General features: G+C 35.8%; 1 protein-coding gene across 2 annotated transcripts in view; it reads right to left on the minus strand.

Annotated features, from left to right (window-relative positions):
- cdk6 (cyclin-dependent kinase 6) overlaps positions 1 to 27,500 on the minus strand; it is a 206,501-nt gene that overhangs the window by 117,442 nt on the left and 61,559 nt on the right. For both annotated transcript variants that reach the window (XM_039737230.1, XM_039737229.1), the window contains exon 4: positions 19,955 to 20,122. In XM_039737230.1, coding sequence (XP_039593164.1) covers positions 19,955 to 20,122 — 168 coding nt within the window. The remainder of the gene's footprint in view (positions 1 to 19,954; positions 20,123 to 27,500) is intronic.

The following is a 27,500-nucleotide window of genomic DNA, read 5'->3' on the forward strand; positions in this document are numbered from 1 at the left end:
TTTACGGTTTTCAAAACTGAGCAAAAATTTGGAAAATGCAGACCAATGCAAAGTTCTACATGCAACTAAAAGCACAATTAATTACAAAGAGAAGATGACTGACAGAAGTTCATCTACAGGAAAAAAACGCTTTTAAAACGATTTAAGGTTTTATGTTGGCAAAACTTTGTTAACCTGTAGGCAATTTGCAGAAGCAGTAAAAAAGGAATTTAAATGTTAGGTTACCTCATAAAAAGTGCTGAATGTAATTCATGCTCAAACAATGTTAAAAATATTGAGACTGCATCTGGAATACAATGTTTAGATCTGTTCACTACATAATAAAAATACATAGTAGCACTAAAAGCTATGAAAAAACAGACCTCTAGACCATGGCGCATGTCCTACTCTGCTAGGCTAAATTAACTGAATATACTTACTCTTAAGCAGAGAAGGCTACATGAAGACCAAATCCAAAGTTTCTCCAAAATTCTAAAAAGCATCACTAAAGATGATCTAGCAAAATTGGTGCTCTAAAGGATAGAGTTATGTGCTCGAAGGCACTGACAAAAATTAATTTATTACAACAACTTATTAGTTGATTAAATTAGCTGAATGCATGGAATTGCATCCCTGTTTGTTACTTTCTCATTACTTACTGATTATCCTTAAGTATTCCCCACTGTAAATAGTTTATACAGTCTGGAAAAAGCAACTTGCAAGGTGACTTGTTAACTATAACAGGCATACCTGAAAAAAAGAAGAATGTGTAAATCCATTTAGATCCGCAGGAAATAAGGCAAGGTGTGCTTCGACTAAGAGAATCTTAATCCACTGTGTCCGCTACTTGTGATTACTCTTTGTTAATTATCACTGTTTAGAAAAGCAACCCTTAAGTGCAGTAGAACACATCAAAAAAGAAAGAATACAATGACTTGGACAAATACATTAACTAAAAAATTTACAACTACAGTTTATAGGTACAGTGTGCAAAACACTTCTATCTTTCCATATTTCTGTGAAAGTAACAAATTAGTTTTACAAGTATAACTGTGTAAAATGAAAGGAAAGACAATAAGTGCGACTAAATAAATGTAACAAGACAACTAATTAAACATAGAAATTACTCTGTGGTTACGAAATGTATTTTAATAATTAAGTTTCATCCAATAGGAAATCTCAGGACAGACATTGAGCAGTGTTGAGGCATGCACATTGCCAAGTACAAAACTACCTTTTGAAACCCTCTTCCATGGTCCATTATCAAATTCCCAACTAGACTGGTACAGAATATCTGATCCTCTTTTAATTGCTTGCTGGGAAAAGGGTTGCCATTTTTCAATGGTATCTATCATATGTGAGGTGCATTGTTTTATACTTTGTCAAAATGAGCCTTTTACCTTGTTTTTTTTCATGAATCCTTGTCATCATTTGCAGGCAACCTATTCTTTCTTTATGGATCTCTTTTTGCTACAACCTTTGCATTCCCTGAAGCGGCAGTTCTGGGATTATGTCATCTTTCTTTCTATGGCCAAAGTTTCTGTGCTTATATAACATAAGTTAACTAAGCAGAGGTTAACACATTAAAACACACAACTCTAATAAGAAACACCATATGATTTAATAGTACGCCCCTGGTGCTGGCTAAGAAAATATGCTATACATTTGTCTTTGGGGTCATCAGTACCCTTATAATAATACATTCTCACATACAGATTGATAGGCTAAGGGGTTTTTATCTTTGCTTACAGAGGTTTCCATAGTCACAATGCTTGTATAACAGATGTGAAACCAGAAGAGGGGAATTTGACACATCCATGGCTTATCTGTCTGCTGCACAGAGGTATTGAAGAATGATCTCCAAAGAAAGAGCTTGGTTAAAATGTCCTAAAAGATACAGTGTGCCCTCTGCAAGCACTGCTTTTGATATAGACCCTCAATGGTAGGAAGTATGGTGCTAATGATGTATTGGGTAGTTTTTAGTACTTGTTACGGTCAGCGTGAGTACAACTGCCATACCACACCAAGATCTAATTGGAAAGAATACTCTTAATTGTACAGCAGTAGAAGTTGGTGAGGATCTGAGTTTTTAGTTTTTAGCTTTCCTCAGTCTTTTGAAAAAGAACAAATACTTTTTTGTTGAGATTCTGACAATCTGCTACAAGAATCCGCAACTATTTTATTCATCCACTCATTTTCTAAATTTACTTTTTCATAGAGTTGAGTGTAGCCAAAGACTATCTAATCAACACTGGGTATAAAGAGGAAAGTATGCCTTGGTTGATAAACAATCCATTGTAGGGCATACTTGAGTGCACTTCCATGTTCCTTCTTAGCAGGCCAATTCAGAAATTCAAAATTGAGCCTTCAAACCAGAGTGTAATATAAACCCTAGTACATGTTGACTATTGAAAAGCTCAGATATTAAACCATGGTGTACCTTTTTCTTTGGAGGACGGGCACTGCAGCATCACTAAAACTGAAATGAGCACATCTCATTTTTTATTGAGATATGGCTAAAATTGAATTTGATCATTCTTGCTTTGGTGAGAATGACAGAAATGCTGTTACAGTAATAGCAACTTCAGCATCTAAAACAGAACACTGCCTTGTTATCTGATTAAACAAATCATTAGAGCTTTGCATAAATGTGCTCTTCTCAGGGCCAATTTGAGCTAGAGATTCTAAAAACATAAGCAAGCTGCTGTGCTACAAGACAATGACATTTAAAAGAAGTGCTAGTGAGAAATCAAGCAAAATGACACCTTTTATTGGCCAACTAAGAAGATTACAATAGGCAAGCTTTCAAGGCAACTCAGGCCCCATTTTTAGGCAAGATGTAATCAATTATATAAATATAATTACATGTAATCATATCTTGCATGAAGAAGGGGCCTGAGTTGCCTCGAAAGCTTGCATATTATAATCTTTATAGCTGGCCAATAAAAGGTGTCATTTTGCTTGACTTCTCACCACATCCAAAATAGCTAACATGGTATATAACACCCTAGTACAAAAGAAGAGCTAGAGAACTACATTTTGCTTTATATATTGATTCAAGTTGGCAAGATGTACACAAGTGATAAAATTGATCAGGTCAACTATGTCAGCTTATAGTTAAGTATCATATTAAGCATATGAATCTTTCAAATAATATATTTTAGGTAACAGTACAAGCACCAGATCTGTAGTGTGCATGTAAATAGCAAATAAGACAAAATGAAAGAAATGGAACTACACTACCTTAAGCTATTATCACTGATTTACATCAGTGTCAATAAATAATATTAATTACAACATTACAAGCAAATTTGAAATATGAACATGTCAGTCAGTCATTTTCCAACCCGTTATATCCTAACACAGGGTCATGGGGATCTGCTGGAGTGAATCCGAGCCAACACAGGGCACAAGGCAGGAACAAATCCGGGCAGGGCGCCAGCCCACCACACGGGACAATTTAGGATCGCCAGTGCACCTAACCTGCATGTCTTTGGACTGTGGGAGGAAACCCACACAGATACGAGGAGAACATGCAAACTCCGCGCAGGGAGGATCCGGGAAGTGAACTCAGGTCTCCTTACTGTGAGGCAGCAGCGCTACCACTGCACCACCATGCTGCCTGTATGAACATGTGATCTGTGAAAATATGCATAAATTGCTGTGTAACTCAAATAATTTCAATATGGACAGTAAGAAGCAACATGTTTGCATTATTTTCGTTGATGCAGAAATATGAATGATATGCATTTATTGTACATTGTAAGGAAACTGTAAAGAGGACATACAATAGGTGAATAAACAGAAATTCAGTGAAAGCAGAGGGGTTACATAATGTGCTTTGTTTAGTCAGGTCAGAGTGTTTAGTCAATACCAGAATTTTTTCTCACTGTAAAAGGTAGCATTAAATACCACATTCCACTGGTAGTGCCAATGTACACACAGCAAATGGACTAGAGTAAAATTAACTCTTTAATAGTATAAAACTGATAGAGAAAAATAAACAATTTCAAAAATTTGCTATAATACTATAAGCTGTTCTGCCACTAAATCTATTCAAAAATAGGTGTTTGTGACAATATGCAATTCAAAGTGATAGAAACTTTATTTACTATTAGAATATGTCAGTCAGGCAACAAACAACTGCAGTTTCAGATCCAGTTGTTCTTTCATTACATCTTCCCAGTAACAGATTTTGTGACACAGCAACAAACACTGAGACCAGAGGATGGAGCAATTTCATTTTTAATTATAATTCATAATCCAGATGATGTTGTGGAGGACATAAATAAGAGGCAAAGATACACCTAAGCAGGCACAAATATGAAGAAAGATATTCAAAAACACACAGCAAAGGACAAATCTAAAAACAGTCACAAGATCGACATACTAAAAGACTACTTGCTGGAGCCAACTGAGTTACAGAATTTTATTAAAACCAAAATACACAATGCTAGAGTATGGAGTTCTCTCCATTTTTTTTTTTTACTCCTCTTTCCTGGTGATGAATATGTTTAGAAAAGGGATGCAGTTTGATTCTGGCCACACCCACTACACATATGGCACATGCTATCATCTATAGTGACGACTGCCTGAAGCCATTTTGATCAGCTATTTGTATTTCTGAATTGGCTCTTGACCTCCACTTTTTCCTCAGATAGTAAGTCCTTTACATTTACACATTGTTGATATTAATGTCTGCATTGGTGTTTTTTTGACCTTTGCTATATTCGTTGATCAAAGGTTGATTAATATTCTGTCTGTGCTTGTTTGGATTTTGAACTTGATGTCTGTATTTTTCATAAAGTTCTCACCTTCGAAGTATTTAGTTCTCCAAACAAATGGATTAATGGGCTACAAAACTCCTCTCCTTTTTAAGCATGTCTTGTCATTCCTTTGGCTGTCATGCTTCTGTCTTGTGCATCTATTTCTTTATTACTTCAGTCAGGTGCTCATCTGCGCACATGAACAGCCCAATTCTCTAGAACATCTATCAATTATAGCTACAAAGTATGTAAATATCCTTTCAGGGACTGATAAGCATGCAATGATGTTAATATCCTTGATTCCTTTCGATATAAAAAGATTTCATGTTTGATATGATCTAAAATGGGGAAAGGAAACTGCAAATATTTGCTTTTACATACTTTTGTGTTAGAGATGGATAAACTTAGATAAAGTTAGATTACCTCTGTTCAAAAGAAAAAAAAACACAAAAATATGCATAATATTCTGTTTGAAAAAAATGGCCTATGCTTTTAGTCTGTATGTCCTAAATTTAACAAAAAGAAGTTTCACTTTATTGGATGTAAAGTGGTGAGCAGGAAAACAACTGTTTGTATTTTTTAGCATCCTGCCCCCTGAAACGGCGATTTTTGGTAGTTTGCACATTTTGCCCAAGAAATGAGCACAGTAGAGGAATTATACATTCAGTCTTAAGAATGTGCTTAGACATGCTTCCCTTCTAGAATGACAGACAACTGCTAGCCACTTGATGCAATTACACTTAAATTATTAAAGTACGGAAAGGCTAAACCTTGAAAAACATTGTTAACTTTCATTCACTATTAAGCTGATAATCAAAACAGAAGGTTGGTGAAAAATAGTGGTATCCAGAATATGCTTGCAGGCATCTAAAGAGTGTTTCTCCCGTGGCATGGATTTTTACTGAAGCTAGCTAAAGTAGTCTCCAAACTACTGCCAGACAAAGTTGCAATAGTTACTACTTACAGAGTACAGCTTTTACAGAAAAAAGAGAATGGCACATGGACTTGTATTTTAAGCATTTGCACAAAGAATTTCAGGCAGCAAAGGGCATGTGCTAAGATGGTGATGGGGCTGGTACTGAGATGTAAACAAAATAAATGTTGTAAAAGAGAAAGTAATGGGGGAATTTATAGTGGTAACAATAAAACAGCCCTGTCCTTTTGAACCTTTTTTTCTAAAGGAGACAAAATAACCTTATAAATGACAAAAGCAATCAATGGAAATTTGGTCTTTTCAATTGCAAAATAAGATTTTATGCAAAATGGTCATGATTAGCAGTGAATGGAAATTAAGAAAGAAAGCAATTCAAGATCTTCATACACATGCAAATGTGTCTGGGTCTGGGCTGTCAACAGATACACTGTAACCAGACTCCTACAGCTAATGTGCAGATAAATGGCTGACAGCTTCTGTAAGGGGGCAGTGCAGATCAGAGGACACCTTGGTCTAATGCAGGTTCTGAAGGCTGATTTTAAAGTAGACACAAAGAATTACTTTACATGTTAAACATCTGTAGTACTATTATTTTAGTTTTAAAATATATTATCTTATATAACCTAACTTATTGTTTTTATTAATGTGAATATGAACACATAGAAAATGAAGTGAAGTGCTATTGTTGGAAACTTAAAGATGACAGTATTTGTATTTTATACATATACTAGGTTTTTGAAGCTACCTAAATTCTTCCGAACTTCCTGAACATATCAGGTCATAAGCTTTCAATTTAGATTAAGATCAAGATTCTTGTCTCATTATTTCTTGAGTATTTGTATGGCAGATGGACAGACATTAGAATATACTTACGTTTACAGATTTATATATACTCTGAATTCTGAGTAGGATTAAAGTGAAACTTTGCCTAGCATGATGGCACATTGGTTAAACCTGCTGCCTCCCAGGACACTAGCTCTGGAGCACTGGACACTGCCTATGTGGAATTCACATGCTCTCCTTGTGTCTACATCAGTTTTCCTCCAGCATCCCAGGGATGAGTCTGATAAGTTAAGTGGTAGCTGTACATTGGCAAAGGGAGTGTGTGTACCTTGTGATGGTCTGGCTGCCCTGACAAAGTGGATAGGTGGAGTTAGAAAATGTATACACAGATTACACTTTGACAAAAGAGTAACATACATTGTATGATAAAGAACTGGTAGACATACTTTATGTGAACAAAATATCACAGGTTATTAAAGCTTATACTATGAGACACAAAAACTGAAATGGACACTAGGACACCGTGCATTTGTTAAGTACAGTACACAGTGATTATGCATATTAAAACACTATTCACTCTTTTGTCACATAATAAATCATTCTACCTTTAGCTAGATAGGGGTAATGATAAAACAAAGTGCATTAACAGTATTGTTTCATTGAACAACTGGAAAAATTCAGCTGCTGAAATGTCTCTTCATTAATTATATAAAAAAATTGAAACATGCACTTGATGCCACAGTGTATTTAGGCATTGTTATATAGAAATGAGCAATTGGCACATAATTAACAAGAATTATTAAATGTGCTGCCTTTTACAAAATAATTAAGGCTAAACCACTTTTGAAAAGCCACCATATTTAATTGGTATTTGTTAATTACATACTGTTATTGCATTGCTGGTGGGTGAATAATCAGCAACTGTTTTTTTTTGTTATCTGAAGGCCATGACATGCATGTGCGCAACACCATATCAATATTGCATTTTTTTCCTTATATTTAACTACATGCAGTCTTTTTTAGTTAATTCCTTTAATTTTTTCATTTATTATGTGCCATTGGTGGTCAATTAAAACTATGAAAATGAAGATCTGTGCTATACCATATGATTAACTGGTTTAGTTATAAATTCAGCAAGCATCAACTGACATACCCAAAAGCAGGAAGAGAAATAAAACTTCCAAATTGTTGTAAAAGTATAACAAATGAAATTGTAGTATTATATGTTAAATGAGTTAAGGATTTGATTTTTTTATTCTACATCTAGTAATATGTAGAGCTATATATTATGTTTAATAAGATGCTTGGCTCTCAGTCAAATGTTTATAACCATTCAGCTTACTTATTCTTAGCCACTAACACTGTGGCTAACTATATGCATGCCTATCAAGTTATGCCATTCAGGGTTGGCACCTACAGTATGCTACACCATGTATAGTACAGAACTACTGCTATGCTCAACCTGCTGAAGGAATTCCAAGGTGGCACTGTAGTCTGCTGTACAGCATTACAATTTCTACTGGGGGGAAGGGGGAAGTCAAAAGGCTTAACTGTGGGTAAGATGTCAGCTCGAGGGTTGACAAAGTGCACTAACCTCTCTTCTCCTTTTTCCACTGATCAACATACAGTAAGGGAAACCTTGTTAAACCAGCACCTGCTTCTGCCCCCATATCCAGAGCACATCCTTCTACTGACCTCACTTCTGCCATCTCCACTCTTCCTGCACTGCCACAATAAAGGCCCACACACTTTGTTCCTCAGTTAGTCGACTGAGACTCAGTCTTCTGTGACTACTTGTTGCATTATATTGTTGTTTCCTGTTAATATATGGGGTGGATTCCCAAACCATTTACTTTCTCTTGTTTTTTTGCTACACTAACTAATATCTTATGTCTGTTTATTCTTAATGGACAACTAGCCTTTATAGAAATATTGGAAACATATGATTGAAGATACCTGTAATCTGTAAAGATGGACTTAATGTGATGGAACAGTGAGTGATATTTCAGCATGATACAGCCATCTGTGCTTCATTTTGACTCTGCAACAATAGGGGTCCACCTACTGCTAATTTGTAGTTCAATCAAGTGTGTTATTGGCTGTTCTTGCTGCATGCTTTGCATTTTAGGCATCAGTTTCCGATGTTGGATTCTGTTCTCCCTCCTATTCCCAATGAATGTCAGCCCAATAACAGCTTATCTGTTAAGTTGAGATCAGTTTCCCATAGGTTTTGGTGACCCTTTCAATCAAATCCACAAAATGATTCTTTCTTATCTTATCATACTTACTCTCTGAAGCACCTTTTCACTTAACACATATGTGGTGGTGAATGTCTGTTCACTCTAAACATATACATTGTGAAAACTCACGGGTTCTAGGACCACAGGTGCAGCTAGGAGTCCTAAGTGTTCCAGAAATAACTCTTCAACAACAGTAACAATTTGTTTCTTGTACAGCCTAAAATCACACAAGGAATTCCTCAGTGGGCTTTTACAGGCTCTATTTTTTGAAAGGTTCATACCCTAAAATAAAGCCTTATAGGGGAAAAAATGGAAGAAATCTTGAGAAAGGCAATGCAGCAAGAGGACCCCTTCTAGGTAGGCTGGGTGTGCAATGGTGTTAAAAAAACTAGGTAAATACAATACAGCAAACAGAACACAAGTAATTCTCTTCACAGAGCCAAAAGGCCAATCTATCAGTGACACCTCAGAAATACAATATAATAGTACAAACTACTTTGTGCTTGCACAGTGCTCCTCACCAAGTATCGGCTCTGGGGCTGCTCCATCCAACAATGGGGTACAAAGCCAAATTACTGGTAGAGGGTTCTTTGAACGTTGAACTGGAAGGAGTGAAAAGATGCTGAGACCAGACTGTCAGCAGGTTTTGCTTTAAGCTTTTCTTGTCACTTTTGTATTCCAACCTTTGCTCACATGTCTCTTCTGTTTATTTATATATTAAATCTTAGTTTGTTTGTCCTTTGTTTTATGCACCATTTATCTTTAACAAAGTATTCAGTTAAATTACATTTCCTAACATTGTACCAGTAGCAGTTCTGGTGGCTGGAGCAGTGTCTTACTATACATGTTTTAAAAAATAAAATTGAAATATCATTCAGTTTTTTTTTTTGTAGAGTGGCTGATGAAAGAGCAAATACGGGATTGTCATTTAATAATTGGAAAGCTCTTACTTGGGTACCATTCTACTCAGACCTGTAATGAAATGACAGTTAAGTTCACCCAACATTCAAAACTCTAGTTGACCATTTTCCTAACATCTTAATGGCAAAATAATTGTCAATATTATGAATACTGACAATTGTAATGTTGCAGTTCAAGAATTGCTTCTCTGATTTTATACAGCTTTAGACACCATTAAAGAAGGTTTATGTAATTATGTTTTAAGTGAAATTTTAAAAGACATTCTGTATAGTCAAGGACTAGATGGGTATGATAGTGGGGCAAACATGGTAAGCATGATGTGTAAGCTTGTTAAATTGCAAAGTGCAGTCAGATCTGACAGGACATTCATTAAATATGCTAGTGATGCAGAAGCTTTACCTGCAGAAGTGAATGTAGGGACACCTAAGGAGAAGAAACAAGGCCCTCATTTTTAATTATAAAGGTCCATATGAACTAGTTACAAACCCTAAAGAAACTTCAGAGTACAGTTTTATCCAGCAATTGCTAATACAGGATTAAATTCCAATAAGGAAAAGCTTGAAGTCTAAGTGAATGTAATAATTTACTAAGATTGCTTTGTGAATTTTGAGAAATCACATGTGTTTACTTTGATTTTAATTTTGCTCTTCAAATTAACAAAGGAAGCACAATTTTTAAATTTGAAGGTATTCAGCTCTTTCATAATAAGTTGATGACATTCAGAATTTTGATATGTGGAACTGTAGACCTCTTAAAAAACAAGTGATACTTTTCAAAATATACTTTAATACCACCATTTGCGAATCTTTTCCTAATTCTTTTGACATTACCAATTACTAAAGCATTCAGTGAAGCAAGTCTTTCGAAGCTCAGACTTGAACATGCAAACTCTACGCAGGGAGGACCCAGGAGGAGAACCCAGGGCTCCTTACTGTGAGGCAGCAGCGCTACCACTGCACCACTGTGCTGGCCCCATATATTTTTCACTTTTTGTCATTTTGAGAGCACCATTGAAACAAGTGGCAAAAGATGTGTGGTAGTCAATAAGAACCCAGAACCAGCCCTGTACAGCACTGAAGATTGACAGAGGAAACAGAAAAGTGAAAAGAAAATACAAAATAATATAAATTAGCACAAATTAGGATAATTGGTGATTCAGAATGAAGTGTAAATGTACCCTGCTAAGCACTGGCACATTATTCATAGTTGACTTCTTCTTTGGACCAAATGATACCTAGTGAGATCATACAACCAACATTGTAATGGAGCTGGCTGGTTTGAAAATTTAAATGTACAGTAATCACATACAAAAAATATCAGTATACTTTGTCTCTAATGCTCCCAGAGAACGGATTAATACATGAGGTTATTAGTCTAAACAAAATTAAAGAATTAAATTCAACTAACCAGAAAATGGCTAAATAACAGAAAGCATTAGTCTTCACCTTCATTGTGAGCTCACGAGAATATATTATATATAAAACAGTTACAAAAAATTTTCTTGCACATTTTTTCTCTTTTTACTTGCTTTTAAAATAACTGAAATTCTGAAATTTGCATGGCAGTTAAGAAACCTCTGTTAAAAAAAATCTGTACATATTCAGTGGGAAATGAGGGTGAACTGTTGATTTTGAGAAATTATGAGCATTTAGTGGGTCTGAATGTTTATTAGAGCAAAGTCTACTCCATATTATGACTGTGTATGTGCAGCAAACTAGTTATCACACATTCTTTTTGGTAAGACTTTACTATGAGGTAAAGCTTTTAACTGCTCACTTTCAACATTAACTAAATAAGGTTATTCATTTTTTAAGTTAATATAAAGTTACTCTATGAACTATTTTCCATCTACATAAGATGTTTCTGTCCAACCTCCATTTAGGGCATTAGGAAAGGCATCTGGCCATAAAAATCATGCTGAAACCTCTAGTCAAAAAAAAAAAAAAATAGTGACCCCATTGCAGTCAGGGCAGCTGATGGAACAGTCCTTATGGAATGACACTGCAGTTGTTACTTTAAGCAGCTGTTTAAAGCTGATCCTCTGGTTAGGACTTTGTACATCTCTGGGTCGAAAGTTCTTGAGGATGATTCTCTACTTAGCTGTGAACCACCCAATCTTACTGAGATTGCACAAGTGATGAACTAGCTGAGGGTAGGGAAGGATGCAGTGATCTGTGGTATCAGGGGTCAACTTGTCCAGGCTGTTCTCTTGGCTTTGCAAGCAATCCTTGCCTTCATTTAGGAGATGGGCATCATCCCAACTACTAGAAAACAGGACTTGTCATCTATATCTGGAAAGGAAGGTTGATCATTTGGATTGTGGCAACTACAGGGGCATAACACTGCTCGCAGTGCCAGGTAAGGTCCTGGCTAGAGTCATCCTCAATAGGATCTGTGATCATTTGCTCACCTACCAGCAGTCTGGCTTTATGCCTAAGAAGTCTATCATCGACTGCATCCTGGCACTGAGGGTTCTCATGGAAAGCAAACACGAATACCAGCAGGGTTTCTTTGCAACCTCTGTTGATTTTCATAAAGCGTTTGACCAGTTGATTGAGCTGCCCTGTGGGACATCCTGAGACTTTGTGGGATCCCCTCAAAATTGCTGGATATCATGGCTTGGGAAAGCCATGATCACGGATTGGGAGAGCATGGGGGGGTCATGAGATCGCTGGAAAGGGGTGTGTGGCGCACCTAATATCTTAACCAAAGTACGAAGGTCTTTAGAGTCCTGGTGCTCCCTGTCTTCCTATATGGTTGCGAGACATGGACGCAATCCAGTGACCTGAAACAAAGACTGGACTCCTTTGATACTGTGTCCCAGAATCCTTGGGTACAGCTGGTTTGACTTTGTGTTGAATGAGCGGTTGCTCATGGAGTACCAAATGATGCACTTTACCTGCATTGCGAGGGAATGTCAGTTATGGCCATGTGGTGTGATTCCATGAGGGTGATCTGGCTTGCAGAATCCTCATTGTTGAGGACCAAAGCTGTTGGATCAGACCAAAGAGACACCCACGTAACACCTGGCTGAGGCAGGTCATTTCTGGAGGGTGGGACTGGATCGCGAGTCTGCCTGTGGGGTTGCCAACCAGGATCCTGAGCTGTTTCATCATGTGGTGGGTGCAGCAACATGCTGTGTTAATATATGCTCCCCAATCTGACCGTGACCCCGTATAAAATGTTAATAGGTACAGAAGAAGAAGAACAAAAGAAGATGTTTCTAACCACTTTGATAGTTACTGTTGTAAGCTTGTTTGCTTCCATTTTGTTCAGAAGGAATACTTAACGTCATTTATTTTTTATCATTATTCAACTTTCTGTTTAAAATAGTCCACCTTAATAAAAGGACAAGTGTCTGTGTGTGTCTCTGCATCGCTGTGTTCGTCTGGTTGCCATGTCTCACTTTAATGCTATTTGGTATGAGACTTGTAAAATAAGTGCTGTTTATGATGAGCCATCTGTTGGAATGAAAAATAAGATGCATTATATTACTACATATGTTAATAAAATATTTTCTAATAGAGGTGCATTGCAAAAGTTAATGCTGAGCACATCCAAAAGAGTGTAACTGCTGAACAGAGAGAAATCAATGTGTGTATCTATTTATCTGTGTGTCCATCTAGTTGCTATGGTTAGGAAGAAAATTTAAAAATTAGGCAAAACATGTACAAGAAATGATAATAAAATCAAAAAGAATAATAAAAATACCAAATACGAGTCTAAAAATAAAAAAATTGGTCTTATTGGCCTATTCTGTTGTCTGATGTTATATGCCAGCAACTGTAGCGTGGTAGAGGCTTTCTTGAACCCGTTTAGGCCACGTAACTACGCTTATAGCTGTAATTGAAAATAACAATAAATCAATGTGTATGTGAGGCAACCACAGTCTTGACATGTCAAGGTCTGAGTTGGAAAACCAGGGAAATGCGGTAGTGACCACTATAGCATTTCCCCAGCATAATAATTTGATTAACAGCGTAGTCAGTTCGACAAGTGACACTAAGAGGAAGTTGTTGAAAATGGGCAGCACTATCCAAAGAGTAAAAAAGCAAGGGAAACATATTGGGTGCATATTAGTATACCAGACCAAATGAACAACCTATATATCAAATAAAAAACAAGGTCTACATTGATTACTAAGATTTCAACCCATGTTAGGTGGGTAACACAGCTAGTCACAGAATACTGTAACAGCTGCAGTATTTGCTTTAATATATTTCTAAAGTATATTGCTATATGAAGTAACTAAGAATAAGAATAAAACTCTAGGAAGTAGTGACTGGTACAAATGGGACTTGCATGGCTCTTTTATTCGGTTAGTTTAAAACTGGCAGATAAACTGAACAACTTGAAAGAATAAAGTAAAATATGTGCCATTCATACTAATACTTTCAAGAACTTTCTTAGTCAACATTAAGACACAGATTATCAACCCCATCGTTATTAAAAGGCATACAATTAATGTGACTCTCGGTGTGGTTTTACAATATGACTATGACAGTCTGAAATGCCTGTACTTTTACTCATTCCACTTCTCACAGGTGTTACTGATAGTTACTTACACAGGAGGTATTCACAAATTAGTCAGCAGTCTTCAATTTGCTATTTTGCAGCGCCCTACTAAGCTCAAACACAGATAACCGTTAACAGATTTCCTTCCAGCCCTGGAAAACCACGCACCTGGCAGCACAGTGATTGTGCTGCCTATTCACTAACATAGAATAGACATTAATGTGTAAAACTCATCGGAGGCAGAAGCTTCTATAGTAACTGTACAGAAACTTGAGGTTATTTGGCCATTAGCATTTAGATTTTTTGTGTATTTCTGACAGCTTGACTATGTTATGCGTGTAACCAGTTTTGCAGCACTGCTTGTCATTTCAATAGTTTACTGCGAAGCATTAGAACATTGCCTGGCTAACAAGGGGGAACCTTAACATGAAAAGAGATATTACAGCGGACTGCCTTACACAAAGAACACCCAAAAGAGTGTACAATGCTTGGATAATTTGAAATATTCAGCTTATTTAACTGAATCTACATTTACTAGAGTTGAAATCCTAGAAAAATGTACCGCCAAGCCAAGAGATGTAAAAAAGCAATGTAAAACAATAAGCCACTCCCTATCAATTTACAGATCCATTTGGAAAAACAGCTGTCAAATCTGTCCTTGCTCTTCTTTTTTGTGATTTTATCAAAACTGTCTGTAGCAGAAGGACCAACTCATGCCAACTTCTATAGCCTTTAATGTATAACATTTTGTTAGTTTAAGAATGAACTGGAAAGCGTTTCTAGAAAACATAGCTGAAGTAGAACAGCATTGACTCTGAAGTATGAATTTTTAAAAGTTCATTGGAATCAAGCACATTAGACACTTGTTTAACATCACCTTAGCTAAGTCTGGCAGACAATTTATAGTGTAAGCTTAACTCAGAGTATGGTTACTCCTTTTGGTAAAGGAATTCATCAAGATGGTGTCAGAAGAACAGGTCTTCACTCTTGCAATGGAATATCAGTTACAGAAAAATGCTTGATTCTCCTCCATGTGCTGAAATCTATTGCTTAAAACAGTCCAAAATGTAGCATGGCCATCAAAGTAGCATGCCCTTCTCCACATTTTAGTATACAGTGTGCATTTATCAAAATAAATACAAGATGCAATACAACTGAAGAGTATTTTCAAATTTTAATCTGCTTCATGGGCAAATCCATTAAAAGAAGTAATTAATATTTATGTACTAAAAATATTAAGTATTTGGCATAAAATGTTTTGCCTAAATTTGAACAATTAATGAATGAAGCTATGTGAATTTAATTGCACTCCTTTGCTTCATTTAAAATGTTAAAAATTAGAGAAGAACGAATAGAAACCTATTGCATCTGTTATGGATCTGTAATGGTCTGGAGGCTAGAACCCCAACTGTAGGTACTGAGTTCAAGCAGGAACACATTTTTAAACAAAAAAGTACGTAAAATCAAATGCACATCTGGGTTGTTTAGTAAAGGCCTCAAACGTAAGCAATGATTTTTTTGTATTTAGAGTTTAGCTGTTGTGACTACTGAGTTTAAACACTTTGAACTTTAAAAGCTCAAAGCTCAATGATGATACTGAACACAAAAAATCACAAAAGTCTTTAAAAATCTTACATGCGCACACCAAATTTTCTAATCTTATGAGAAGTGGTTTGGCTGTAGCTGATATTAGTTTGAATAATTTTGAACTTTAAAAGGTAAAAGCTGAATAGCTACAATATGCCAAAAACATAATCAGTTTTTAAAAATAACAAGTGCAAGCTGTCCAGAAAATTATATAAGAACCGGCCCATTTGTTCTAGAGATCCACAAAATTTTACCACAGATGCACCAACAGCCGGACACACAGGCATGAATCTTTGGAAAAATGGTCCAAACATGTTCAAAGGATATCAAACCATTCTTTACCATTCAAAACAATACTTAAAAAACTGTTTGTTTTTTATCTTTTACTTTTTTCTTGTGACGTGCATTGAAACTTAATACTTGACAGCAATTATTCCAACTTGCCACTTCTGATTGTTCTACATAGTTCCTGACAACACATTATGCATACAATATTTAACAATATTTAATTACAGTGTATACAAATATATCTTGAAAAAGAATTCTGACATTAAAAATAAAGGTATAACTTATAGAAATTTATTACATGTATACAAGGCTGTTATTAAAGGAACAACTAGCAGTCCTTCTTTAGCAGATACACAGCCAACAATAGAATACCATTCATATTTGTTTCTTATATTTACTGTAAATGACAGTGGCACTGTGACATACGGTAGGTTCAACTACAGAACCAAAGGCAGTCTCTGTGGATTTTCAACATTCTCCTCTTGTCTATTTAGCATTTCTTCAGATGCTCATTTTTTTTTCTGATTCATTATATACACATGTACGGTTAGGTAAATAAGCCATACTGTACTGAAACTGCAAGATTGGGCTCTGCAATGGACTGGTTTTCCATTCTGGGTTGGCTCCTATGATAACTATGACAGTCCAAACAGCGTTGTATTTATTTATTCATCACATTACAGAGGTAAAAAAAGAACATCTTTAAAAAAAACAGAAACAAATGCTTCAGAATCAAAACTGTTTGTATGGAATTTTTATAGGAAGGTGCATTTAAAAAAGAGCATTTGCACAAAAGGAGGCTGTTGTTTTTACCTCTGTTTTTCCAGAAAATCATATTTTAAGACATCTTGCTTTCTGAAATTTTCTCATGACATTATTTTTAATTAGTATTTTTGGATGATCTTCACTCTATCTTGATATGCCCTGTTCTACTAAAACTTTTGCACTAAGCTATTCTACTATATTTGATTATTCCCAATAACTTGTATTGTTTCCCATTTTTCAAAGCACTTATGACAGTAGACAATCAGTGTTAAAGTTTTATATGACTGTGACCCTGACTACTTAAGTAAATAATGTTGAAAAATCAAATAATTTCTAAAACAATAAAAAATTAAAAGGTATGGTATAAGGCATAAGGCAGCTGTGAGTTCATTAAGAAACCTGAAATTGAAATTCACTGAATATTAAAACTTTCTACTTGGTTGTCATGTTAAGTAGGTGCAGTTACTCACAATAAACTTAACCATACTCTGCGAGATTAACACACACGTTAATGATGAAAGGGAATGGCTATCAGACAACATTTCACTTGAGAAGGCAAAAAACCTTTTCAGGCATGGAGAAATTAAAGTTCACTTACTTTGGATTTATAGGCAGCCATATGATATGACAAAAATATGAGAAGATACACAACTAACCAATAATATTAGTACTAAATGTGAAAGAAAACGTGGGATTCAAAAAACTAGCTAGGTGTTGTGCACACACAAAGTCAACAGGAGAGTTTGGAAACAAGGGACTAGATATAAAAGCAACAATCAAGCACTTAAGTAAATAATCAAATAAATGCTCCAACATAATCAATGCAAAACTCTCAAAAGACAGTCTAGTCAATGCCACAGATGTTGCTAAATGGCTAGTGCTGAAATTAGCAAAGAAATTGGTCTAGAATTGAATAGAATTGAAACTAAAAGACAGAAGAGTCACCATATGAATATCACACTGCTTTGCATTGAGCCACCTCATAAAAATGACATTGCAGGTTTTTATGTATGAGATATCAAGGCTTCACTGTTATAGTTTTGATAAGGTAGCCAGTAGTAGGATTTGTACTGGAGTAAGAATATAGAATTTTATCTACTCTTCTTAACCAAACTGAAACAAGAATGCAAAGGGAATGCAACAGTAAAAGTTCAATTCAAGTTTGGTTTGGAAAACAAACAGGAAAAATATCTTGGGGGGAATCAGGTTTTCAGTTTGCTCTGATGACCAAAACACTTGGGTGTGAGTGTTTAAACAATGAATTTTGAAAATAGATGCTGTAATAGATCAGCCTCAGGCACAGTGCAGATCGACAGCAGGTGGAACAGCTGGCTAGGGCCTTGATCACACTATTATAATTTCTTTAGGAATACATCTTAAATTACAAAGAAAGTAACAGCTACAGAAGTTTCAGTTGTAACGAACCAAGCCAGTAGATGCCAAGTATAACATCCCAGGGGCACAATCATTCACTGGCAAACAGCATGTAACACCAACAACTTGATATTACAAAGTCAAGGCCATTTGGAAGAAGATTTAATCACAAAAAATAGATAACAGAGACAATCCCTGATGAACCAGCTGTGGAGACCTTTCAATATCACTGTGGTCTTCACTTTCTGAAAAGCCCTTTAAGTCACATGTAAAACTCAATCAATAACAAAGCTGTAGTAATACCAATGGCTTTCCTAATGTATTATAAGAATACAAACCAGTTAATTAATCATTAGAAAGGCAGTAGAACCTTTTATATTCACTGGTTTGGCTGAATAAATATTGCACGCAGTCATAACATGACAGTCAATGACATTTATGAGATTCCACATAATGCTGGTGTAAAGTAGTATATGGCTCACAAGAGTTTGACTGGGCCAAGGGCATCACTAGGATGGCACTGTCAGGACTCAGCTAGCAGAGAATAAAGCACAAAGTCATGCAAGAGAAGGAGAGAAGAATATTATGCAGTGTACTGTAATAAATGTTAGCACCTGAAGCCATGCAAGTAATACAATGAGGAGTCCTGGGAGGAAATATGTTACATTCTCCCAGGATATGAGAGGGAACTAAGCAGAGACCATGGCTACCTGAGCTCACACCTTCTCTAAGTATCCATGTCTGTTTCCTTTAGATACTCAGCAGTGCAAACATTTGTAGAGCATCTTATCCTAAGCATTGTGCAACTATTTCAACCAGATGAAAAGAAACTGGAAAACATGTTTCAATTCAGAAATATCACAGTAGATAGATAGATAGATAGATAGATAGATTCAGGCATCTAGTAGCTCAAAAACATCAATAAAATTGTTAAAAACTATTATAAAAGCAAAGAGAACAAACATACATACATACATAAATAAATAAAAGTACAAATAGGTCAATTGTTTCAGTGTTGGAAGGGAAAGTGATGATTAGGTCATGAATCACTTGTATTGACTTCTAACATCATTACAAAAATCTCATGGCTGTAGGACAAATGATCTTCTAAAGCATTTTGGTCTACAATGCAGTGAGAGAAGACAACTGTTGCCATAATGTTATGGAGAAGGTGATTGGTATTGTTAAGGATGGCCTGTACCTTCTTCCCCATACACGTTTCCATCATAATTCCCAGTGAGTCCATTGTCCTGCCCGAAACCGAGCCAGCCTTCTTCACTGGCTTGTCCAGCCTCTTACTGTCATACTGCCTCCCCAACGAACGACAGCAAAACAGATGACACTAGCAATGACTGTCTGATAGAACACAGACGACTACATATGTTGAATGATTCAAGTCTTCTAAGGAAAAAGAGCCTGCACTGCCCCTTTCTGTAGAGGCCATCTGTTTTTGCAAACCATCCTGGCCTGTCATAAACGAGGACAACTAAATATTTATGAGTCTGCAACACCTCAATGTCTTCACCTCGGATATTAACAGGCTGAAGGGGGAGCTTAAACCTGCAGAAATCCACAATCATCTCCTTGGTCTTTGTTGTTTTCAAGATCATGCAGTTCTTATTGTTTCAGTCACAGAAAACTCCAAAGAGATCCCTGTATTCAACCTCCAATACACTCCGTAAAATTTATTGACATACCATACTAGCATGGTGCTGGAATTACTGATAATAATTACATGACCGAATGTTGTATGTTCTCTCAAAATACAAACAAGGAAGAAATATCAATGAAGTGCTACTCACCACGGAGGTAAGTGCCATCTGAAAACTGTAGATGCGTGCCAAGCCAAAATCTGCAAGTTTTATTTGACCACTGCTTGTCACAAGAATATTCTGAGGTTTCAAGTCACGATGGACAACTCTGTGTGAGTGAAGGAAATCAAGCCCTTGTAGCAGCTGGAACATCATATTCTGTAAAACAAAGGAAAAAATAACAGATTGATGATGCAGATACAAAAAATGAAAACAACACACCTTTTTGGAGAAGAAATATATGCATATAAAAGCCATGATCACTGGTGGGTCTACAGTGCTGTAATATGAATACATACAGTATGTTGTAATTCAAGCAACAAAATAATCATGTAATTCTCTAAATTTTTTGTCAGCAAGTACACTGAGATTTGATGACTGCTAGGAACTAAGACAGGAAGGCTAAATCAAGGAGCAGTCACCATAAGAAAGGGGAGTAGCAACATGATCTGGGACTATCAAAAATCCTTTTTGGTTCTTGGACTCAAAAGAGACCCAATCACTCACTGTTCTCAGCTTTGCTCCTTTCATTTGCACAGAAATATAAAAGAAAACAGGACAACATAAAATTATTCCCACTCATCAGATTAACAGTCAGAGAGAGAAGTCAATCCTTTAAGTTTATTTAAAAACAGAAATGAACCAGAGAGCAGGCCTACGTTCCAAAAAAAAAAAACATGACGTTTTGACTTTTGTAATGATGTTCTCCAAGTCATGAAATGTCTGCTATTCCACAGTCAGTGCTACTACTAACTCACCATCCCCCAAAAAATTCAAAAGACATTAAACTAAAGAACTCAATGCAGACAGATCAGCATTCCCAAGCAATATTCCAACACTCAGTTAAAATAAATATTGCCTCTAATCAAAATACCAAAAAGCCTAAAACAATTTTCCTCCCTTATGGCCTGTGCCCTAGAATTAATATTTTCTCCTTGCCTTACAGTTTTGATAATTGTTAGTATCAAAGACGAATCTACTTGGAATATAGAATATCCACTGACAAGATTTATTAATAGATGTGCAAAGGTTTCAGAGACTTTAGACAGCAAATTAGTTTAGAGTTGTCCAAATCAGGAGCACACCTACCAGTGTTGCTCAGAACATAATACAGGCAAAACCACTCAATGGCACCTTCCATGTCTTATAGGTTTATTAGCAATGCAATAAAAATACAATTTTGTACAATTAAAAAAATACCAACTATCACATTATCTAAGGTTAGATCTCGCCTTGGGTCCAGGACTCCTGGCACTGGCTCCGTGACCCTGAATTATAGATTAGAAAATGGGTGAATGTACAAATGGTAAAACAGCCCAAGGAATGTTTTTTTTACACAGTATAGTGTGTTATATAGTATGTTTTAAGAAATAAAAGCCATATGTGGAAAGAAAATAAGGTTTGGCCTAAGACTGTTCTAAGACTATAATACTTTGCATTAAAGCACATTTACTTGAAAAGTAAGGACTACATTCTGTTTATGTTGAGAGAATTATCCATTTATAAGCTATTAAAGAGTGAAGACGGCCCTTTCTAAAAGAACTGCTCCATTGCAAAATATGCCCTGCAATTCAGGAAAAGTATTTTATAGGTCTGGGAGGTATGCTAGAGAGATTATCACACAGTGAGCAAAAAGGAGAATGTCAGCATTATAAATGTGGTCTTCTCTGTACAGAGAGAAGAGCTAGAAAGAGCCTGACAGTGAAAAGAGTGCAACAGAATCAGAGTGACCACACTATGTAAAAGAAGTTCCGCAAAATGAAAAATGTTACACATTTCTCAGTATTTAAATGCAATTTAGAAAGGAACATGCAAGAGAGGGAGAAAGAGAGACCGTTAACTGTTTTACAGATTGGTCACCAACCACTACTTTTGTGAGTTTTTTTTTTTCACTTGATGGTAATGCTATGTGCAACTAAGGAGAGGAGACTAAGAAGTCTTTTGGCTTTGGAACCTCTGGAGGTTTATTTTGTCTTAGCATCGAATCAGTTAAGAGATTCTGTTTTAATCTCCTCCCTGGCCACCTGACCATTGCATTTTTTTACTAGGCTGGCCATTATGTTTCCCACATCTCCAGTTTTATAAGACCTTTAATAAATAACTGTTCTTTAATTTTCTTCTTCTTTTGTTTTTTTGCTTTTCATTTTTGTAAGTCTAGTTAGCTATTAATATTGTAAAACATTTAAGAATCCTTTATGTATGAAAATCTAATAAATAAATAGATAAATAGATAGATAAATAAATAAATAAATAAATGCTACTTTATTGCAATGTAAATGACTACACTATGAAAAAGGTACCCAGCTGTCCAGGAACAATACTTTTAAATGAATACAACCAACATGTAGCATTGTTGGCACTCTCCAAATGCATTCAAATACAATCAATTAACTATTACAATTATCACTACTACTACTACAATTACATATAATATATATTTTTTTAAGAACTTCTGCTGTCAAAAGTGAAGCAACTTCATTGGTGGTGAGACGAGGCAAGTTTAAAATGGAATAAGGGATTTGAAAGAATGAACACAACAAATGAGGAATATGATTGAACAGATGAAAAATATGTACTTACATTCTAACGACTTTTCTACACCTATTTATTTTTTTTAATATTTTGTATGTCTGATTTTTCATACTGTACTTTGCTATTTATAAACAGTATGTCTCATATGTTATGCTGTGAATGGAAAATAAGCAATAATAAGTAATCAATACATCAGTGTCAACTGTGAGCCCATTTGCTTTTTAAATATACATGATTAAATTGGAATATATACTATAGTGGGTTGGAAAATGACTGACTGACTGTCTGACTGACGTAAGCAATAAGAAAATAGGAAGCAGGAAAATTCTAAATAAATGTATAGGACGAAAATGTTCAGCATGCTGAATTTTTGCTGACTTATGCATCGTGATGTTCTGCTTCAGTTTGTATTTATTTCATAATTTTAAATTGACAGTTCTTTATTTTTCATATTGTTTTTATCATTATGCAACACCACTGGGACATTTCACTGTTGAAGTAATTTTGCTATTGTTTTGACATGAGCCCTGAAATATTGTTTACTGTTGCTCCTCTGCTGGCCATGTAATACACAATGTCGGTTCCATTTCCTATATAGGACGGAGGTATACATCTCACAGCATGTCAAATTTTTTAATACATTTACTGTACAAACAATATCACTTTTTTTTGCCATTTTGCCTTTTTTGGTACTCGGGTTTTGACTGACTATGTAATTGCTGTCTTTGAGTTTCTGTTTTGGTTTTACAATCATTTTGACTTTCTGGTTTCCAAACTGCTAGTGCTTTTTTGACTATTCTTTATCAGTTCTCTTTAAATGTTTCATCCACCGTGCCAATCAATCTTTTGTCCCTTTTAGAACAAGCCTTTTTTTCTCACCAAAGGCACAATAACATGCTTGCAATAATATGGGAAGATGGGTTGTCCACCAATATGTTTGTTGCTTCTTGTGAAGGTGTTCATACTTGACTGCTTTGCTTTGGAAGAAAAGATCAGTCCTAAGATTAAAATAGCAGCCATGACCTATGTATGTTGAAACATTCCTGGTCGTTGTGCGAATGCAAGTGTTGCATTCTGCCATGAAGTGGATCAGTCTATAACACTGTGCCGTTCTATGGCTTTCCTTCGGTTGTTTTTAAGTATTGTGAGTGTGTTGCAAGCAGCGTGTACCAAAATATAAAAATAATAATAATAAACATGCTGCTAAGTAAGTAAAGTAGTTTCAGTCGACAGCAGGAAGATAAAAAATATGGATGAACAACACACAGTAAAAACACTACCAGGCTTTTAACACTACCCTGAAAAATAGGAAGCTACCTGTTTAATTATGTTGAGCTCACAACAACTTCATCTCATAACTAAAATAAAGTCAGCTTGGACTTCTTCTAATTTAAATGCATCTAAATGAGTAATAGAATACTTTAGTACTTAAAAAAAAACTTAAAGGCAACAGCATTAAGGAAACACAGAAAACAGGAATACTAAATAACAAATAAGCTCAAAAATATAAAAAATAATGAGTAAAAGCACAGGCACAGTTGGAAAAATGAGCTTAAACATAATTAAGAAACTGAAGCTAAAATTTAGTGTTTGGTTTCTCCAAAAAATAAAGAAAAAAAAAATCAGCAACTTATACTGAGATACAAAATGACAGACAAGACTACATGACTATACCCCTGTAAAGTCCCACACTCATCTCTTATACCACTTTCACACATAATTACTCTTGCCTAAATTTTACTCTCTCATGCCTTTATCTTTGAGTATAGTTTCCATGTCAACTTACTCTTGACCCAGCTATGCCTGTGCTTGTACTGACTATATGGGGTCAGCATCTTTGAATAGAACTAGAATTAGGAGATGTTGATAGGTCAAAAACTTCAAGCCAAGAGTCAAATTTGTATGATGGAAAGTTAGGTGTGTATTAAAAATCACAATCAGGAAATGGTGTGGAAAGTTTGAGAACCAAATATAAAAATGAAACATAATCACAGATAAATTATACGTCAGAAAGCAAGGCACATATATTCATAACCACAAATTTAATCCAACAAAGAATGGATACAAAGGACTTTTGCGAGAATCCAAAATTTGGACAACCAAAACGTGCACGGCTTGACATTTACAACTTCAGCCTGGTAATGTCACATGCTGCACACTTCTGGTTCACCCTGCCTAGCAGCAAATAATTCTCAAAATGGTAGTGTCCATAAAATAAACAATACTGTATCACTAGAGAAAATTATTTATTTTCAACATTGTTATAAACATTTTAATAACAAAACCAAAATTTGACCACAAAATTCTATGACATCTAAAACCCATGAAACAAAGTCTGAATAATTTTTACAAACATGACAATGACATTTCCTGCAATGAACATGTGGCAATTCTTCCTTATGACTAATGTCCAACTTTGACCTCAGACCATGAAGCATACTGTAAAACCTAAGCTCCAATGAAGGCAGCAAGGAAGTACTATAGTTTAAAAGCCTAATGAATTGTACTGGGGTTTCACCTCACATGCCCATTGCAGCATCATAGAGAAAAAGTTAATCACTTTGCCACTAATAATAACCAAAACACAACAAAGACTTTAGTAGTACAAAAAAACAAACTTCCTTCTAAACAGTGCCCATCTGTCCATATGCATTCCTGTTATACTGGTTGTGCTCACAAGATACATGTAAGGTATACATAGAACTTTACACTGAGAGAAAGATAATCATTGAATGTGTGGAAAAGGCAGATTGTATTGAAGCTACTGCCTGGTTAAGAAAAGGCTACTGCAGTGCTTCTAATGACCTCATGTAGCGTGTTGATAAGTTTTCCATGTTTACTGTTTACTTGTTCTCCATAATCATTAAAAACATGTATTGTTTTAAAAGTCATTTTGAAGAATTATTTTCTTAACGAGAGTTAACTCTTAAAATACTGGTGTACATGAGACATGTTCACCTTACAAAATGCATCAATTATTTAATTACTGAAAGCTCAAAGGCATCTTTTTTATCATGACATTCTGTTAGCTGTAGTCTTTTTTTGGGTGGAAGTTAACAACTCAGTAGGAGATATTTATAGGTTTATATAGTCATTAATGTCACATGTAGAGAACACAGTGAAATTCTTACTTGCATCTGTGTCACTCTCCAGCTCCATGATTAGTGTGCATCCCTTACATGTAAACATTTGCATTCCCCCTGCCTTACATAAACTGAGCATCCCTAATCCGAAATACCTGGAAAAATATTTCAGGTTTCAGATATATTTGGATTTTGTAATATCTGCATATACATAATGAGATATACAGTATTTTGAATGGGATCCAAGTATAAACACAAAATTTATTTATGTTTCATATACAAGTTATACACATAGCCTGAAGGTAATTTTATACAATATTTTTTAAATAATTGTGTGCATAAAAAAGGGTTGCTCTTCTGTGCTACAAATCCAAGGCAGCCCTGTGGGTCTTCAAACTGGGACCCAGTCAGAGGAGCATTACAACCTTCGCTCTGGGGGACGAATTGTCTGTTAATTGATAGATAGATAGATAGATAGATAGATAGATAGATAGATAGATAGATAGATAGATAGATAGATAGATAGATAGATAGATAGATAGATACTTTATTAATCCCAAGGGGAAATTCACATAACCCAGCAGCAGTATACTGATACAAAGAAACAATATTAAATTAAATAGTAATAAAAATGAAAAAAATGTTAGCATTTACTCCCCCGGGTGGAATTGAAGAGTCGCATAGTGTGGGGGAGGAACGATCTCCTCAGTCTGTCAGTGGAACAGGACAGTGACAAAAGTCTGTCACTGAAGCTACTCCTCTGCCTGGAGATGACACTGTTAAGTGGATGCAGTGCATTATTCATGATTGACAGGAGTTTGCTTAGTGCCCGTCGCTCTGCCACAGATGTTAAACTGTCCAACTTTACTCCTACAATAGAGCCTGCCTTCTTAACAAGTTTGTCCAGGCGTGAGGCGTCTTTCATCTTTATGCTGCCACTCCAGCACACCACCGCGTAGAAGAGGGCACTCGCCACAATCGTCTGGTAGAACATCTGCAGCATCTTACTGCAGATGTTGAAGGATGCCAACCTTCTCAGAAAGTATAGTCTGCTCTGACCTTTCTTACATAGAGCATCAGTATTGGCAGTCCAGTCCAATTTATCATCCAGCTGCACTCCCAGATATTTAAAGGTCTGCACCCTCTGCAAACAGTCACCTTTGATGATCACAGGGTCCATGAGGGGCCTGGGCCTCCTAAAATCCACCACCAGCTCCTTGGTCTTGCTGGTGTTAAGGTGTAAGTGGTTTGATTCGCACCATTTAACAAAGTCTTTGATTAGCTTCCTGTACTCCTCCTCCTGCCCACTCCTGATGCAGCCCACAATAGCAGTGTCATCAGCAAACTTTTGCACGTGGCAGGACTCCAAGTCATATTGGAAGTTCCTCCATAATGGGATTGAAACACCAGGTTGTGCCTCCATTCTTACAGTTTTTCCATTATGGCCTCCTGGGCAGGTAGGGTATTTTCCTCAAACCCAGCTGGAATGCCAGTTCATCCCCTCCTGTGCTTATACTGTATAACTACTCTAAGTCAAAATGTCTTTCTTACTTACCTGAAAAAAAATCAGAAAGCATTTTTATGTAATAATTATTAATGATGTGATCACTCTCTTTCTCTCATTTTTAAAATGTTTTCATTAGTGATTGATGAAAAATGAAATCACATCTTCCACGTTAACATAATTTGTGCATTCTGCATTTTGACATGCCCAAATCAGAAGAAGCAGGCCATTTTCTGTGATTTTATCTTTAGTTTGCTGGGTTCAATATTTATTTGCTGTAACATCAAAATACTATCAACATCAGCATTCAGAGAAAGCTTGTTTGCTAATGTAGCAGTGCAGACTGTGTGAAAGTATGTGGTGAATAATTTAAAGTATGGTAATAACTGCAACGAACCATATAGTATATTTTTTCCAT

This window comes from Polypterus senegalus, chromosome 15 (assembly GCF_016835505.1).
Source record: "Polypterus senegalus isolate Bchr_013 chromosome 15, ASM1683550v1, whole genome shotgun sequence".
NCBI classification, from domain to species: Eukaryota; Metazoa; Chordata; class Cladistia; order Polypteriformes; family Polypteridae; genus Polypterus; species Polypterus senegalus.